Source organism: Wasmannia auropunctata, unplaced genomic scaffold (assembly GCF_000956235.1).
Source record: "Wasmannia auropunctata unplaced genomic scaffold, wasmannia.A_1.0 LD336026.1, whole genome shotgun sequence".
In the NCBI taxonomy this organism is placed as follows: domain Eukaryota; kingdom Metazoa; phylum Arthropoda; class Insecta; order Hymenoptera; family Formicidae; genus Wasmannia; species Wasmannia auropunctata.
This window is the reverse complement of record NW_012026864.1, coordinates 2,649,111-2,668,785: the sequence shown is the minus strand read 5'-3', so window position 1 is coordinate 2,668,785 and position 19,675 is coordinate 2,649,111. Positions and strand designations below refer to the sequence as shown.

At 28.1% G+C, this 19,675-nt stretch overlaps 2 protein-coding genes across 4 annotated transcripts in view; both read left to right on the top strand.

Moving 5' to 3' along the window:
- The window catches only part of LOC105452860 (short-chain dehydrogenase/reductase family 16C member 6-like), a 15,676-nt gene extending 10,222 nt beyond the window's left edge, over positions 1-5,454 (top strand). For all 3 annotated transcript variants that reach the window (XM_011694370.1, XM_011694369.1, XM_011694368.1), the window contains 7 exons: positions 526-685; positions 1,649-1,803; positions 1,926-2,103; positions 2,309-2,438; positions 2,526-2,646; positions 3,355-3,480; positions 3,888-5,454. In XM_011694370.1, coding sequence (XP_011692672.1) covers positions 526-685; positions 1,649-1,803; positions 1,926-2,103; positions 2,309-2,438; positions 2,526-2,646; positions 3,355-3,480; positions 3,888-3,957 — 940 coding nt within the window. In that variant the 3' untranslated portion in view covers positions 3,958-5,454. The remainder of the gene's footprint in view (positions 1-525; positions 686-1,648; positions 1,804-1,925; positions 2,104-2,308; positions 2,439-2,525; positions 2,647-3,354; positions 3,481-3,887) is intronic.
- Positions 5,455-8,876: 3,422 nt separating this feature from the next.
- Positions 8,877-15,972, top strand: LOC105452856 (short-chain dehydrogenase/reductase family 16C member 6-like). Its single transcript, XM_011694360.1, has 8 exons — positions 8,877-9,011; positions 10,628-10,771; positions 12,588-12,742; positions 13,446-13,623; positions 13,967-14,096; positions 14,839-14,959; positions 15,200-15,325; positions 15,491-15,972. The coding sequence occupies exons 1-8, from the start codon at positions 8,982-8,984 to the stop codon at positions 15,558-15,560; spliced, it is 954 nt and encodes a 317-aa protein (XP_011692662.1). The 5' UTR covers positions 8,877-8,981; the 3' UTR covers positions 15,561-15,972.
- The last annotated feature ends 3,703 nt before the right edge of the window (positions 15,973-19,675 follow it).

The window sequence follows — 19,675 nt, the reverse complement described above, 5'->3', positions numbered from 1 at the left end:
CTCAATGTGTATATATATGTATATGTATATATATATATATATATATATATATATACAATATTTGAAATAATTTTAAAATATTATATACATATAAATATACATATTAAATTATTCTAAATATTATTAAGAAAATTACTAGCCAATATATTAATATACTTTATTAATTTTTTCAAGAAAGAAACATCGGAATAATAATATAAATTAATAATTATAATCCTCTATTTTTAACTGCTCTGCAATGTATTCAAAGATGATAATGTACAATAATAATCGTTATGACGTAAACTACGTTGAAGTCCATTATATAATATTCAAACGACAAATATGGAGAGAATGTATATTAAAAATAGTATCGAGTTTAAGCTATGTGTTATAAATCGTGATTTATTTACATATTTTTACTACATATTTTAGAAGTTACATATTTTCTGCTAGGAAAAAAATTTGTCAGAATGAATAAATGAACGAATGTGAGTTTTATCATTTTATTTCTTTGCAATTAAACGAGAAATTTTTTTTTCGCAGGGCAGAAAATCAAGCAACCATGGTAAAAGCATACAATGGCGCATTGATCCTTGCGGACGTTTTGCTACTTATTTTGAAGCTTCTATATTACATTTGCGAGAGCGTGTACAAATTTTTTGTTCCCGCAGAAGAAAAAAGCGTGGCCGGTGAGATCGTTCTGGTATGTATATGTTAATTTATTCTTCACTAACTATAATGCTGCATACTTTGTTATTTATACGTAATACTGCGTAGAATGTATTTGATTAAATCTAACGTTTGAGATGAAGTTCTCATGTTAACAGAAAAGAAATACGTCAATGATATATTGAACAATTATTATTGTATTATCTTTTCTATTTGCTAGAAATCACAATGATTTTATATTCAACATAGTAGTTAATTCAGAAACTAATTACACATAAAAAATTAATTTTAGATCAAAATAGATATTCTTATACATAAACAAAAGTATTATAATCTTCTTCAAATTTTAGTCTTGATTTGATTAAATTTATATTGATATAAATATTCCAATTAATTTAAGACTAAATATTTTCTAGATAAATTATAATATTTTTGCTTATATGTACATGAGAAAATTTATTTTGATTTACAACTAATTTTTTTTTATAGAACACAGATCCAAATCATTGTAATGTAAAGATTACATTGTTAAGCAAATGACCAATGATTAATGAATTTATAAAACCGATTGAACATTGGACAAACAATTACAGTTGTTGCAAACTATAATTTCATAGAAATATAAAAAAGAATGACATTTTTTTCCATGACGTAAATAACTCGTTAACAGCATATAATTATTTTCAATTTTTTATCTATGTAATGTGCACGTGAATATTTTTCCATAATTTGAATTAATTTGTGCATAGTTTTTGTGTGATCAAGTTCCACAAGACAATTTTAAGAAATTTATAAATATAGAAAGTAAATAACAGTAAAGTAAATAACATGAAAGTAATTAACATTTATTTGTATATTAAATTGATGAAATAAATTAGATTTAATAGTGAGAAAGAGTATTAGAAATCTCGAAGGAACATTTTGACAAATTAGCGAAAGAGGGATGCTAAAACTATGTAATTTTACACTCTATAATTTATTATCTACGTTTTTACAGATAACAGGCACTGGCCATGGTATTGGAAAAGAGTTAGCCCTTCGCTATGCATCGCTGGGCGCAACGGTGGTTTGCTGGGATGTGAACCAAGAAACAAACGAAGAGACGGTGAATGAGATAAAGAAAACTGGAACAGCCGCAGCATACGCGTATCAGTACGTTTATGTCGTTTATTCTCTTGCAAAATGCAAAACTGCGAGAAACACGGTAGTTGCGACAACCGAGTTGGAAGGTAATTCGAGGGAATTTCAGAAATGTTTTTTATTTCGTTCCGCAGATGCGACGTGTCGAAGAGAGAGAACGTCTTCAGCGTAGCCGAAAGGGTCAAGAGGGAAGTCGGTGACGTCACTATTTTGGTTAACAATGCTGGTATAATGCCCTGCCACGCATTCCTCGATCATACGGTTGACGAAATTAGACGGATCTTTGACATAAACGTGCTGGCCCACTTCTGGGTAAGTTAAAGGGCTGACATAAATTGATTGGCGTATGTAACCGAGTGAAAAATAGTATAAAAATTAGATTTTTATATCTTGATAAAATAACTTGATACTGTTGTTTGCAAACACAATGCAATACCCCTTTTTTTTTTTAATTACAAATCGTTATTCACTGTCTACATCCTTTACATTCAAGATCCATTGTTTCTACTGCTTTTAGATGCTGCAAGCATTTCTACCAAGCATGATCGAAAAGAATCATGGCCACGTAGTTGCGCTCTCGTCGTTAGCTGGAATCGGTGGCCTTCCAAATTTAGTTCCCTACTGCGCTTCGAAATTTGCAGTTAGAGGTAAGCCATCTCGTATTTCAACGTTGCGTTTTTACGCGCGAGCAACCAAGCGCCGCATTCTTAACTTTGTTGGCGCGAATATTGTAGGGCTTATGGAATCGATCAGCGAGGAACTACGGACAGCCAGCAAAGGAAAATCTCTAGTCAAATTCACTACCATTTATCCGTACATGGTAGACACTGGACTTTGCAAGAAGCCGAAAGTAAGGTAAGCACAAACGGTGAAACTATACGCTCCAGGCAAAGAGTTTCGAAACACTGATAAAAACACAGATAAACTGTATAAAAAACTATACACTATACTACGCACAACTATATAACAAACGCAGATAAACTGTTTTTTTTACTTTATTCAATAATTATTGGATCTAAAGCATTATTTAAAAAAAAATGCATTATTATGGATGTTTGAGTAAGTAATCCCAAAAATATTAACTTTTAAAAAGTAAAACAAAAATTTCTATGAAAAATATCCTATCTTTTAAAAAGTGTTTTCAAACTTTTGACCTGCAGTTCACGTAAACGCAACGTTTACGCTACATGCATAATATTTTGTTATGTAATGGAGTGTAAAATATATACTATTATTATGTAAAAACATTAATTCAAATTCGCAATCAAATTCACTCATTCTCGGATACGTTGATGGACGTGTTTATATATCGCAATAACAGATGCACGTAGATAATTACGTAAATAATTACACGTTATTAATTAATTATGCTTTTTTACATGCAGACTAGATTTTTGGATGCGAGGTGAGCTATTAGAGTTACACAGCAGAATAGAATTTTATTCCGCAGTTAATTACCTCGGACCTTACATTAGACACAATTTTTTAAATAATTTAAATAACATTACGAAATACCGTTGATTTCTTAACATTATTTGGCAATAAATATTCTAATTTCAACAGGTTCCCGGATGCCATGCCGTTGGTTAAACCGGGATACGCAGTCTCAGAAATAATTAAGGCACAGAGGCGCAACTACCGCGAGAGAAGTGTGCCTTCAGCCTGGTTGTCAGTCAACAACATAACAAGGTAAATCACAATATATTACACAAAGTAGAATTTATAAAAACATTATTATATTGTATAAAAACATTAACTTCAAAGAAAATATGCATAAAAATTATTTCGATATTTTAATGTAAACAGATGAATAATATTAACAAAACCACAACTACAAACAACTAATATAAAAAATAGATATGCAATCGTTACCTATTTTTAACTAGTATGATAAATGTAATAATAAATATACAATAAACAGTAGTAAATAAATTATTTAATAGAAATATGTCTATTAATACATGATCGGTATAATAATTTGTTTTCTTGTAAAGAAAAATTTCTCCGTATGTTTATTGCTCTCAGTCAGTTTTCTGAAAATATTAGATAAATATAGAAAAACACAAGTAATAGCTAATAAACATTTTAAATTTCAGACTTTTTCCCGACAATGCAATACATTCCTTAATCGACTTTTGCGACACCGGTGTTGAGGCAGACAGTTAACAACTCTGCAAAAAACATCTCTGATTAATCCAAAATAAATATGTGAATACAATTTTTTTATATGATTGTCCAGCGCGTATGCTATTATTATTTATGCTGTTATTAAGACGTAAATAAACACCAGATTCGCCGACTTAATTATAAGTTAAAAATAATGCATATTTCTCGAAAACTTCGGAGGTTGCATTCGGCTACTCTAAATATAAAAATAATTATCTATTAATTAATCCTAATCTATCGTCGCCAAGAACCAGTGCATGTGTGTAAACGCGCAAGCGTAAGTGTTTTATATTAATGCGATAAGTATGATATGACGTAAATAGCAAATAAATCTTTTGTACTATACTAAAAAAAGTCATTGTATGTAAACGCCACATTGTTTCTAATGGCATCGGCACAATTATTATATGTATGGAAATCAGTTGTGCGAACAATAATGTTTTGTTCTGCTTAAATGATTAACAAGATTGGCACAATGTATTTATAGCGATAAAACCGCGCTGTTGTTATATACATATTATATGTCAGATATTGTTATTTAATATATTATTGATATTTGCGTTATTATTTGATTATGCGGTAATAGCATAAGATGTGCATAATGGTCGTTTAATAATATAATCTTTATACATGTATAATTACTTAAAATTATATAAATAACATATACGATACGCATTTCACGCAATTTGTTTATAAAATAAGTATGTGAGAAAACAATTGGTATCCTATATTAATTTAATTTAGAGCACATAAAAAGAGGCGAAAAAGAAGTTAGAGGATTGTGGATATTAGTTAGATGCATGCGCAATGCTCATGTAAAGAAATTCATTTGACGAAAGTTGTAATTTTAATATAACAAGAGTATTGATTGTACATGGTTTGTCCCAAAAGTAATGAGACTATTTTTGGGGGTCTAATTAGAATTGTCAAGGAGTGGATCCATTGGACAGGGCTTTTGCAGGATATTAAGTATAAAATCTGACCCTTAGTTGCCTCCGAGCCTAGCTAGCAGTCGATACCGTCAGCAAAACGCGTTGTAATTTTTGTGTCTTGTCACGGAAATTCAGCACAGACTACGCTGTATTTGGAGTAGCGATCAAATTCTGAAGACAAAGCAGCACCCTATAAGCTGTTCTCAATATCTCCAACGTTTCGGAACTAGATTTTCTCAGTTTCACGCAGAATTTGATCGCTGCTCGAGATTGCTGAATTTTCGACCGTGACAAGACACAAAAATTACAACACACTTTTGGTGACGGTACTCAACTGCTAGGAAGATTCGGTGGCAACTGGAAAGAGTCGGAATTATACCTGATATCCTGCATCAAAGGCCCCAATGGATCCACCCTCCGACAATTCTGATGTCAAAAATAGTCTCATTACTTTTGGGACAGACCATGTATGTATAATATAAATGTTACATCGAGATTCGAATTTATGAACACATTTGTGTTGTTTGTTGAGTTTTTGTTAAATAAATTAATTTTTACACATTAATATCTTAAAACTAGGAACTGCAAAAAATGCAGGATTAAAACTGCCAACAAGCAAAGATTGGGTAGTAATTAGTTAATTAATTAAAAGATAAATAATAAAGTTAAATGCAACTATATAATATAAAGGAGTTAAGAAGTCACGCTTGGTATTTTTTTGAAAATTTTTTCTAATATAATGTAATGTAATGTAATGGACTAATCAATAATATAACATGCTTATCATTATGATGCGAATATAAAGTGCAAATCTAAATTAAATTTAAAATTACAACTATAAAATCTTTTGGTTTTATGGTGATCATCTTTAATTATATAAAATATCCAAATTAAATAGTGCATATTCGTACGTAATCGATTTTTTTTCGTTGTTTCTTTGTGTTAGTCAAACCGCTATAGTAGTATGCTCTGATTTCTATCGTTTTATCTCACATGAGATTTTGGGATTAAATTTTACAATAATTTGTGAGTTTGTAGGATTATATGTAAAAGAGAGAGTCAATCATAAGTTAAGTAGTCATACCCGAAAGGAGTCAAATCAATAAAATTAAATAAAATGTGTAATGAGTCATATTTCTAAAATTAAGAAATTGTCATGTAAAGTTCATATTTTTGAATAGTTTATTAAAATACTGAATTAAAATGGTCAAAAATTTTCAATTAATTATATGTATAACTGATATAAACTTAAAATAAACTTAAAATAAGAATTTACATGTCAGAAACTTAAATTAAATCCAAAAATGTCAAATCATGCCAATGATTGTTAACTTTAAATTACACTTGGACATATATGTAAATATATATATATATATCCTGGTATTTTTACTTATCGTTTTGAGGAAGTAATGTGATAAATAAATTATGGATAATGAGAAGGTAGAAATATGGATTGTATTATGGAGATTGTATGGTGGAGATAGAGAAAAAGATAGCATTTCTAACTTAGGAGAGAAGAAATCATGAATGGAGAGAATGCTTCTGGATTATTAATAAATTGAGTTATGACTCAATTTAATAAAGAAAAAAAACCATCTTAGAGAATTCATCAAACATATTGGAAAAAACATCTCTAAATAAAATATTAAATTGCAAAATATAATTACATTATTGTTCAATACAGTAGAATAAATTTGCAAAAAAACACTCAATGTAGATTATTAGCTCTTTTATATTATTTCTAATTAAATTTTATTTATATATAAGCTTTAATATCATTTACATTAAATTTTAATAAAATTAAAATTGTGTGCTTATACACATGTTTACACACACACACACACACACACACACACACAAATGTGTGGAAACGCGCTGACGCACGCATATATAATGCAATATGTATATATCCGATCGTATTTGTGTTTTAACACAATTAAATTGAGAAAAGACTGATCGGTCATATAGCAGGATCTTGAGGCTTGTTAAATTTAATTACTGTGTGAATTTTACATACATATTTCCACAAACTGCGCACTGTTACTTTTAGTTTTAACGGAGCTCTTGCTTGAAACAGAATAATGTTATATTATTGAATTGATAACCAATTTAATAAGTGCTGATGCTTACCGTCATCTAATTATAATATCATGAGGCTTATTCTTTTTAGATGAATTTTTTGCACTTGACTTCATGTTTCCTGTTTTTCTCTCCGTATAAAAGAAAAAAAGAGAGAAAAGAATCGTGTAAAAAGTTTAGCTGAAAAGAATAGAGCTGATATAAAATGATATAAATGATATAAAAATAAATCTATTTTGTTTTTATTTTTATAATAATAATGCTCACATTTTTTATTAAACTTAAGCAATTGCTAAAAAAATATATAAAAGTATATAAAACGCGTTTCTATTTTGTAAGTAATAATAAAATATAAACATAAAAACATATACAGACTAACAGTCCGAACACAATCGAATATTTCAGAAACGAAACATTTTAAAGAAAAATGTTTCGTACAAAAACTAGAAGAATTTTTATAGAATTTTTTATAGAATTTTAAGTAGCGTATAGCTACTTAACATTGCTATACGCTACTTAAAATTCTATAAAAAATTCTATAAAAATTCTTCTAGTTTTTGTACGAAACATTTTTCTTTAAAATGTTTTATACAAAAACTAGAAGAATTTTTATAGAATTTTTAATAGAATTTTAAGTAGCGTATAGCAATGTTAATGTGACTGAACTTATTCAAGAGAAAATAAGAACAAATGAGCAAACAAAGATGTTGTAATATAATTATATAATTTTATTCGATACAAACTAAGGCGGAACGTTTTGATTTTACTAAATCTTCTTTAATCACAAAATTTCAAATTATAATTAATTATAATTAATCTTAGTCGGAGAGCAAGTAACGTTTCTTTATTGGTGTGAGTTATGGTGTTCAAGATTTAAAATCATTATCTAAAGCCTGACCTCTTCTTTTGATAATCTTTGATAGTTCAATTCGGTTCTTGATGAGTCGGCGACCAATCTAGAGGTATGAGGTTCCATTCCAACGAGGTCCTCTTCAACGTCTTTTTGGCAATTCCAAAAAGTTGGCAAATCAACAACATTTGCTTCAATTCATATTCCCTTACAAAAACAACTTTAATAGTCCATAGTTCCGAAATCGTTCGAAATCGGATAAGCATTTATTATAAAGCATTTTCAATTGCTAAAACCGCTGTAGTTTTGACACTAAGATCCTGTATGTAATACAAAACATGCATGTAAAAACTTAGGAAATAAATAGTACAAAATCTCTTTTTGAAAGACAATCATCATCAACTAAAATAGAAATGGACATTTAATTTTAATACATAATTTATATGTAGATTATTAGCTTTGTTTTATTAGAATCCATTTACACATTTTGCCCAGTTAGTACGTGAGAAAAATATTTGTTAACATAAAATAAATATAGTTCTTTGAATATACTTTTTATAAATGAAAGAAATATTTAATAGATTCAAGAAAATACATCTCTCCCTCGTAAAAAAGAACTACTAATGCAGTCACTGCTATACCAGCAATACCACTACTACATTTCAGTAGTGTTATCACTGCATTAGTTCTTTTTTAGGATAGTTTGCTCGTTTTATTGATTTTTATTTCCTCTAATTTTTATTTCATTTCTAAAATATGAGCCAATATATAATTTGACTATAAAAATTGAATTATGTTTAAATGTATAAAAGAAAAACAAGAAAATTATTTTATAAAATAATAAAAAAATTTATATGTTATTGGATCATTAAGAAATAAAACATTCTTTTCGTATAATAATATCATCAATATCAATATTCGTATAATATCATACGAGAAAATTGCAAAAAGAAAGATAAACTCTGAACTAGTGCAGCCAGTTTGAGACATCAAGGTTATTAAGACCAGTTCTTCAATCTCACGCATGCGCTTGATAAAATCTCTTAGGGGATATAAGTAAAAGGATAAAGTCTATATGTTAAACACACTTAGTTAGTTCTTCATTAAAACGGATTGAATGCAGTTTAACATACAACAATAGAGAGAAAACGTACCCAGAAGTTATGGAAGCAAACGTTATGGACGGCGATCGAGTAAGTAACATTAATTTTATTTTTTTCATACTTTATAACAAATATCGTTCATTATAAATGGACTCGGTTTTTGGTAATAATTAAAAATTATAAAGCAAATAAGTGAAAACTCACCAAAGAGGAGGCTTCTATTATAGTAAATTGCGCGTGCTTATTGTCGGCTTTTAAGAACGCAATTATAAAGCTGAAATATTATTAAAAATTAAATTGATCGTTAATTCTATGATAATGCTACAAGCATCTTAAACGCTGTAGGAAACTTATTGCATAAAATATTACCACTTAATTCTATCTGGGACAAACACATTAATTACTATTCAATTATTACTACTGAGGCTGCAATAATATTTATCGCAATAACCACTTTTATAAGGAGAAACGCATTGAAAGACGTATGTAACAATAATTTAAATAAGGCTGCTGTGTATATATGTATAACAAATAAATAAGAAGAAATTACCAAAGTTGACCGCAACTGGATATTGGTAATGGATATTACCTAATGGTAATATTTTTAATTTGTAAATTAGATCAACTACAGTAAAAAATTATAAATTTAAATCTATGTTTTTTACAAAGCTTTTGCTATTTCTTAAAAAAAAACTATAAAAAACCTTTATTCACAATTAATATTGTCATTTATATAATTATTTGTAAATTTACACTTTTTACATACTTTCATACATTAAATATTTATTTTGATATATAATTATAAATGATAACATTAATTGTGAATAAAGCATTTTTATAGCTTTTTTTAAAGAAATAGCGAAAGCTTTGTAAAAAAAATTCTCTTTTTCTCTGAAATTTCATGAAACACTATAAAAAGTTTTAAAATGTAAAAAAAAGATGTTGAGAAAAATCTTTATTATATTTTAATGTTAGCTTTCTTTGCTTTAATTTTATTGCATACAATATACAGGGTAGTAAATGGTAAAGCACTCATGGACAGAGAGCTAAACTAAATCGAAAAGTCCATAATTTTGCGATCTTCGCAATAGTTATTGAAATATTAGTTTATAAATATCGCCGAATGTGAACGCGCGGCGAGATACGATCGCCCATCGCGGACCGCAGTCGCCTAGTGTACGGTGTAGTGGAGGTAATTTGATTGCCTAGCGTGCGATAAATAAAATAGACATTATTTCTTATAATTTTTGAAACAAGAAATTCAATGTATTTAAAATTACATTATATGATGGGAACGTATAAAAACAAAATTGACTTTAAGTCAGAAAAACATGTGACAATCATTTATGAAACAAGTCGCTACGCTATAAATATGTATGTATGATGGCGTGCTACGTTATGTTTTGACGTTAAAAATATGAAATATCTTACAAAAATGCTATACAATGCTTTAATAGCGAAAATATCGGACACAACAGAAAATTTTCGTGTGCTTGTATGAATATGTCCAGTCAGTGGTTCGCTGTATGCGAGAAACCGTGTCGCAAACGTGTGCAAATGCATGAAAATTTTGTCTATTGCATCTAATATTTTACTATTGTTTTTATAAGATATTCTCTATTTTTATCGAGCGTTTATTGTTAGTTGTTAAATGTTTAATTCCGGCTTTGCTAGATGTTCTTATAAAGAAATTATGAATTTTTCAGGAAACCATGAAAAATACACATATTTTGTACCTTCTAATGGAGATATTGGTTCTTCTTTTGAAAGTAATATATTATATTTTCGAAAGTATGTACCATTTGATCGTTCCACTGAAGAAAAAGAATGTAGCTGGTGAAATTGTTTTGGTGCGTACAAAATTCTTCTACAAAATTCTCTACAAGATATATGTACAGTTATATAAAAAAAATATACAATAAGATAAATTATTTTTATTATAAAAATTTAAGATTATTGAAAATTATTGTATAATTATACAGATATGTTCTTTAAAAACATAAGTACGTTATATTTTATTATTATTATACAGTATAATACAATCATATACTATACATATATACATACATATACATATATTATACCAAGGTTCTCATCAAGAACGTAATAACGTTTAAAGATGGGTTTTTTAAATTATTTTGAAATAAAAATCCTAATTGTAAAATGTTGATTGTAGTAGTTTTTTAATTATAAACATTTGAAGTTAGCGAAGATCATACATTTAGTGACGCAACGTATAATAATAACGTATTATGATTATGAGGAATTTTAACTGTCGGCCCTCTTATCAATATCGAATATAAGAACATATTAAAATCTTATTATCTGTATATATAATTAACTCAGCAATGCAAAGTCCAAAATCGAGACATAAAACGTCTTGAAGACGTCTAAAAAACGCCTAAAGACATCTTTAATTTCACAGACACGTAAGATCTAACAATTACTTTATTTCATCAAAATTATATTTTATCTTTATGTCCTAGATTACTCTAAATTATTAAGTAATATTAAAATATTATACATAAAATGTAAAAATTAATGTATTAAGTAGAGAATTACACTCAGAGACTAAAATACAAGTCTTTTACTAAATATTTTAATTGCTTGTGCAATATAATTTAAAAGAACACTTGTTTTTATTTATAGAAAAATAGATAAAATCAGATAGACAGAAAAATTTGAAACGTTGAGGAAAGTATAGATTATGAAGTAGTAAAAATCTCTCTTGCACTTCTCTTGCACTTCTTGCCTCTCTTGGGCTGCGTTCCTTTTGGCGCTTACAGCGCTTATAAGCATCATTTATCTTTGTTCACCATTTGATAAACAAGGATGAAATGATTTTGTGAGCGCTGTAAGCAGCTGTAAGCGTCAAACGGAACGCAGCCTTGGACACACAGGTCACACACTTGCGGCTTACAGAGAACAAATTAAGGCATTCCACCTCCATGTACTATATATACTCAAAGGTTGTGTATCAAAATTCACTTTCAGTGTTAAAAATCTATAATGCACGTAACGTAAGCTATAAATTTTCAATGTTCTGTGGATTTTCAATACTGGCAGTGAATTTTAGAACATAACTGAGCATGCTTGAAATAATACATTCAAATTTACCACGTAACGATGACGTATTCTTGGTGACAATTTGATTGGCCGCTCGGCATCAACATGCGCGAGAGCATACTCTTGTATTTCTACCATGGTATTGTTTATTAAAAGAATATAACAGCTAAAGTATAAGATAAATTGGCCAAGAACGAGCGAAGGTAAAAGTAACATAAAATTACTAAAAAAACTCAAATAAATAAATAAATAGTTTAATGTCGTGTAGTTAAAATCTTTATCTGCATTTTACTTATTGACCTTTAATATCTTCAACTGAAAAAAAGATTCTGTGAGTCGAAACGTATTGATCTTAACTACACGATATTAAACTATTTATTTATTAATTTGAGTTTTTTTAGTGATTTTATGTCACTTTTACCTTCGCTCGTCCTTGGCCGATTTATCTTATACTGTTGTTATTCAAATACGAGCTAAACATTATAATGAATATAACAACTCATGTTATTTTAATTTAAAAAAAATTGTAAACTGTTATTTATAACAATTTAAATTATATGTTTTATTTATATTATAAATATGTAATAAATATTATTATAGATAACAGGTGCAGGTCATGGTATCGGAAAGGAGTTAGCGATTGGCTATGCTTCGTTAGGAGCAACAGTCGTATGTTGGGACATTAATGAAAAAACCAATAATGAAACAATGAACGATATTAAAAAAATAGGAAGACAATCTGTATATGCGTATAAGTAAGTTGATATATTACTTTTTGCAAGATTCGATGAAATAAAAAGACGACTCGAACAGAATTCAAGCGGCCCATCCATGATCAATCATTTTGCGCAAAATAATTGATCGTAAATAGGATTGATTGATAGTAATGCTCCTTACATAATTGTTTTGAGTGTATGAGTATAGAAATTATACCTCAGACGTTACCATTGGCCTAGTGACTTCCTAATTGTGGTTCTTATACTAGCTAAATTAAAAAAATTTAATTAACAAAAAACGCTCCTGATTACCATAATTTTTTAATCATGTAAATGGAGCATTTAACATTTCTTTCTTTTTGTAAATGTAGCACGTTTTTTGTACCACTTTTTTACCCTGCAATATTGTTTACGTTTTCTTTCTGTAGTCCTTTTGGAACTACAATGCAAATATTAAAGCTGCATAAACTTTAGTAGTTATATTTATTTTAGGGAGTATTTATATTAATTCAAATAATACTGTACCAGTATAAAATGGGCACTATTAACAATTAGTTGTACACAAATAAATTTTGCGCAATAAAATGTCAGCGTGTGTGGAATTTTACTTTGGGCAAATTATGTTGCGTGAATATTTTTTGCATAAAATGATTGATCGTAAATGATCCCTTTTATACATGTATAACGAATACTTGCAAACATCCATTATCAATACTGATTAAAATTTGATCACGTTTTATAGATGTGATGTAGCGAATAGGGAGGAAGTCTTTAGAGTAGCCGAGAAAGTAAAAAAAGAAGTGGGTGACGTTACTATCTTGGTTAACAATGCCGGTATAGCGTTTGTTAAATCATTCCAAAATCATAGCCTAGATGAAATTGCACGAGTCATAGACGTTAATGTGACAGCGCAGTACTGGGCAAGTATTAATATTCTTTTCTCTGAGGCAGATGAGACACTACGAGATATTAGAAATAATCATTAACGTAATTGTTACTATTTTTTTTTAACAAATACTAATATATTTATTTATCATCGATATATCACCCAAAAAAATTCTAGTTATAAAGTGAAATGTCCTCTAATTCTATATTCTAAGCGAAAACTTTTCGAAAGAAAGAGTATTCCTCTTTCAATAAAGTGTAGCGGATTCCATTAATATTAAAATTTTTTTGGGTGATGTAATACTGTACGATTTGAATGAGTTTTAATTAATAAAAGCTTTCGGCAAGTCGCAATTTAAAAGGGGAAATTATTTTTAGACATTAAAAGCATTCTTACCAAGTATGATCAAAAATAATTACGGTCATATTGTGGCGCTCTCATCAGTAACAGCATTTATTGGTGCTCATTGCGGAACCGTATACTGTCCTACAAAATCCGCAACTAAAGGTGCTTTACCCCATATTCAATGATTATACTTATTATGATTATGATTATATAATGATATGAAATGATAATATTAACATAATATTAACAATATATAAATTATATAATAATTATAATTTGAACTACACCGTTGTGAATACACAACTAAATTTGAGAGCGTCTTCAACAGTCACAACTGGATCTTGGTGTCTAATAATTTCTATATGAATTTCTTAACTCTATTATTCATAGAAAAGTCGGGAGGTCCCAGATTCAAATCCTGATGACTGAGGTAATATTTTTCGCAATAAGTCTTTTCAGTAATTTAAGATGCTTATAAGCATTAATTTATTAAAAAATTAAAAATCAATGTGATATCTCTATTCTTGCCTCGGCTGTTGATTGCGACAAATTCGAAAATTCATTCGGCGCGCAGTTTAAAGAATAATGGAGTTAAGAAATTCATATAGAAATTATTAGGCATCAGGATCCAGCCGTGATCGAAAGCACTCTCAAATTAGTTATAAATTATATGTTATAAATAAAGATGTGTGTGTGTGTAAATGTATATGTTTATTTATGTTATGTATAGGGTGTGCGATTGTCATAAAAATTATTTAATAGAAATTAATAAGATAATTGTATATATTATGTTAATACAATGTTTATTACACATAATTTTAATAATATACATGTCAATAGTGTAAAAATGTAATATATAATTATAAAGTTTTTGCCAACATTTTTACATATGTATGTATTGTAGTACTTATGGAAGCCATGTCTGAAGAACTACGTGCATTAAGTAACGGAAAATCATCTATTAAATTCACTACGGTTTATCCAACTCTAGTACATACTGGAATGTGCAAAAAGCCAAAAATTAGGTAAATTTACAAGAATACATATTATTGTAACATATATTTTGCAATATTGCACACGCAATCCATTTCTTTTAAATATCATCATATCTATCGAAAATAAATCTTTATTTTAATAGTATTGTATTACGTTTTATTGTAATGGATTTTTTAAATATATTTATTAATGTTACGTAATTAATAAGATATTCATGGCGGTTATTAGTAGCATTATTAGATTATATTCAATTTTGTTTACTGTTATAGATTTCCACGAATAATGGGAGGACTTTCACCGCAATATGTGGCATCGGCAATAATTGATGCGCAAAGACGAAATTATAAAGACAGAAGTATACCTTTTCATTACCTGTTTATTTCTAACTTAATAAGGTACGTAAATCACGCCAATAAAAGTTTAATTTTAATATACATAATGTATTTTCAAATATAAATATATCAATGAGCTGCAAAATAATCCATTGTAAATATACTAATAATATTGAATACTGTATATTAATATTTTTTTGCCTATAACAAAAGTATTTTTTATTTCAGATATTTACCCGATAAAGCACTATTGAGCATTCTAGACTTCTTTGATTCAGGCGTTTATCCGGAAGATTAAAAAACTTATAAGGTACTTACAAAATTAAAACTTTTTATTCATATAGTTTAATATTATATCACAATATATATTTCTCTTCTTTTCCTTGTTGCTGTAATCTTATAAGACGATAATTACACTGTGTTACACAAAAAAAACATCTTTTTTCTCTCTCTCTCTCTGAAGTGCAACTATACGGTTCCTGAAGAAAACACTTTTGGAAACTTTTATTCCAATTTACTCAAAATCCTGACGTGCTAGGCGAATTCTTCAAACGGCATCGTGTTCAACGCGAAAAAATCTTCAGAAAACGTATGATCGCACTTCGGAAAGTATTTTGCTGTAACACAGTGTTATTTAAGCAATTAATTGTAATCAATTTATCTACATATATTATAAACTCAATAAAATGCTTGTGTTTTTAATAATAATATTGTATAATAGTATAATTCTTTTTAAATAGTTCTGATCTTTAAAAAAATCTCTTTAAAATAGAAAAAAATATATATCAAATACACGGAGAGAAAGAGTATAAAAAATTATATCTCTCTTAAAATCAAAAATATTTTCTTAATAAACGATTCAAATATAATTATTTATAAATGAACTGTCCAAAAATAGCTAAAATCAATGCAATTAGCTAGGTATATTATCGAAAAGAAACATCTTGAAAAATCTTATAAAAATCTTATAAAAATCTATTAAAAAATTATCTGTTTAAATATGTCATTCAGTACAATACTCAAAAATTGTATGAAACTAAAGTTTAATGCATTGATAAGTACATACATATATGCAGCGAAAGCTCAACGCACCTACAAGTTAATATAATAAAAATTTAACGTATCCAAAGATATACATATACAGTAACAGTTTAATGCCAATTTTATCCAACAAAATGTTTGTACAGTAAAAGTTCAACACATGAATTTTTTTACGCAAATTCTAAGTCACTTAAAACGGACTTAAAATGATTAAAATGGCCAACAGGATCATAGTGAAACAAAAACTTGGTGTGCCCAGGTCGCAATGGCAATTAAAATTATGTATAATTTAATAAATTGGAAGTTTTAATAAATAAATCCAATCAAATAATTAAAAAAATAAAGACAATGGTACGCAAGAAGTGGTTTGCAAATTAATAAAGATGTGACATAAAAATTATAATATTTTAAATTAAAACATATACATATATACATATATACATATACATATATATGTATTTAAAAAAAATTACAATATTTAAGAAGGACAAACGTTTCGGCTAATGTTGTAGCCATCTAGAGTGCATATAATGTTGACGATAAATAAGTTAAATAAATAAAATAAATAAGATACAAAGAAATATGTCATGCCGTTAAAGTAATGAATAATGTTAATTGCGTTGTGAATTGTAGTCGGTTCAACAAACGAAAATGAATTGAAATAGGTAGAAATAAATTCATTTTAACATTTCCGAATTGGCACTTCTAATTTTTCTTATCCATTTGAATCCAAAAATAATATAATATGGACATGAATACATCATTCAATATGATGTATTCAGAATTCAATATGATGGATAGCTCATTTCGTATTTCAATTTATTTGAATCCAAAAATAATATAATACAGACATGAGTACATTCGAATTCAACATGATAAATAGCCCATTTTGTATTTTAATTTATTTGGATCCAAAAATAATATAACAGGGACATTAATGTATTTTCGAACTCTAAGGGGACTCATTCACGATCAATCATTTTGCGCAAAATTGTTTGTTGCATAAAATGATTGATCGTAAATGGGACTGATTGATGGTTTGCGCAACTGTTGCGTGAAATATTATAGAACCTTCATGATATTTTTGCGCAAAACGCTTGTTACGCAAATTATTTGTTTAGTGAATGGTGGTGTTGCACAAATTTGGTACTTAAAATATAGCAAAGTATACTGTAATGCTCGATATTAAATAATCGTTCTGAGTGTATGAGTATAGAAATTACATCTCAGGTATTACCTAGTGATTTGATTGGTCTAATAGTGATTTTACTAATTGTGGTTCTTATACTAGTTAAATTCAAAGAGAAATTAAATTAATAAAAAAGAAAGAAATATCGAATGCTCCATCTGCATGAAATTATGGTAATCAGAAGGAGCTTATTAATAATTCTTTCAAATGTTTGTAAATGTAGCACATTTTTTATACCTACCACTTTCAATGTTATTTACGTTTTCTTTTTGTAGCCCTTTTGAAACTACAATGCAAATATTAAAGCTGCAGCATAAACTTCAGTAGTTATATTTATTTTAATATTTATATTAATTTAAATAATGCTGTAACCAATACAAAACGAGTACCATTAACTGTATACAAATAATTTTTGCGCAATAAAAGCATGTCAGTGTGTGTTTTATTTTGTGCAAATTATGTGTCGCAAATATTTCTTGCGCAAAATGATTGATCGTGAATGGGCGCCAATTCGGATAAATTAAAATGAATTGCAATTTGCAATTTATTTGGGTTAATTTTCGTTTGCTGAGGGAATTATGCTGTTTAAGCTCGCTGCATTATCGGTTAAAACGTGCACATATCAATAAATATTAACTAATTAATATATCTGAAAGTCTCTCTCTCTCTCTCTCTCTGTGTGTGTGTCTTTCTTTCTTTTTATTCTATTCCCATATTTCTTACTCTCTTTATTTGCTGTTTTGTTTTCGTCAACAAAAATTACTTAAGCATGTGTACGTATTAATATTCACTTATATTGCATAATTTTGTTAATATTGTATATAGTCATTGTAAAAGTCCCTTCGAGGACAAACTGACTTTGCGCGCGTATGCCAAAATAAAACTTTTACAATTTTCTTTACAAATTATGTACTTTAAATAATAGTATACATATTATTAATGTTAGATCGTTTGTAGCTTTCTAAAAACTTTTATTTTTTTTATCGTGCGATTTTAAAGATAAAATCAGGATGCAGCGTAAACCGACACACTTATTGTAAAACAGACCGCAAATTATTGCGTTTTCCAAGGACATACAAGCTGCGTTCAGCATAAAAAGCAGTTTTGCAATTGCAAATTGCAAAATTCTTTTATGTAATTGGTTTATATTTACATTTAAATGTTGATTAAATGTAAATGAAACAAATTATATTTAGATTCAGTGAGAAACTAAGAACAACAATCAATTATATTAAGAAATCTTACAACAGTCACAAACTGCATTGTCTGCTGAACACGGTCAATGTAACACAGTGAATCATTTCCTTGTTTAATATTGGTAAACAACAAGAATGCATCGATTCTCTGTGTCACACTGTCCTTCTTAGAAAACGCATCTAATCATTATTTACTATCACTTTATTTGCGTCAAACAGCTCTATAGAAGCTGAAGCGCACTCCTGTATTTACGTGAAAATCCTTCAAAATTGTCGCGTTACGTGTTGTGCCTTGCGAAAAAGCATAAAGTATGCATATAAATCAATAAAAAACAAATTTTATATCAAAGTGAAAATATTCTAGCTGGAAATTCTTATATACATTAATTAAATTGTAGATATTTATTTTGTAGAGATAACTCCTGAAAGAAAAGAAAATAGAAATATGTGACATTAACTGTCTACTCTGTCAGTTTTAAAGTTCATTTTGTTAGACGCTCACATTTTTGCTTAACTTACGAAAAAGTAAATTATTGCAAAATTCAAAAGCGTATTATGTAAAAATTGCCAAATCGTCTGATAGAAGACACTTTCTGGCATGTAATTATGTTTCTTGAGGTTTATTTTTAGCTTTCATGTAACACTAGAACTGTCAACGTTTTTTAAACTGATCAGACAAATAAATTATAATACTATAAAATTAAAGAAAATAATGAAAAATTGTAAATATTTCATCCGAATATAAAGAACATAATTAAAAAGTAAAAAAATTACACCATTCCATCTTTTATACGAAAAATATAATATTAATCTAAAAAATAAAAGCGGTTAGTAACTGTTCGCGATACTTCTAATGTTAAAAAAAAGTCTTAAAATAGTCTTGACAGTAGGCTAGTCTTTTAACAGTATCGGTAAATTTCCTCTATTACAACTAAAGATATGACGGTATCGGCAAGCCTTATCTTCTTTTACTATACCATTATAAGA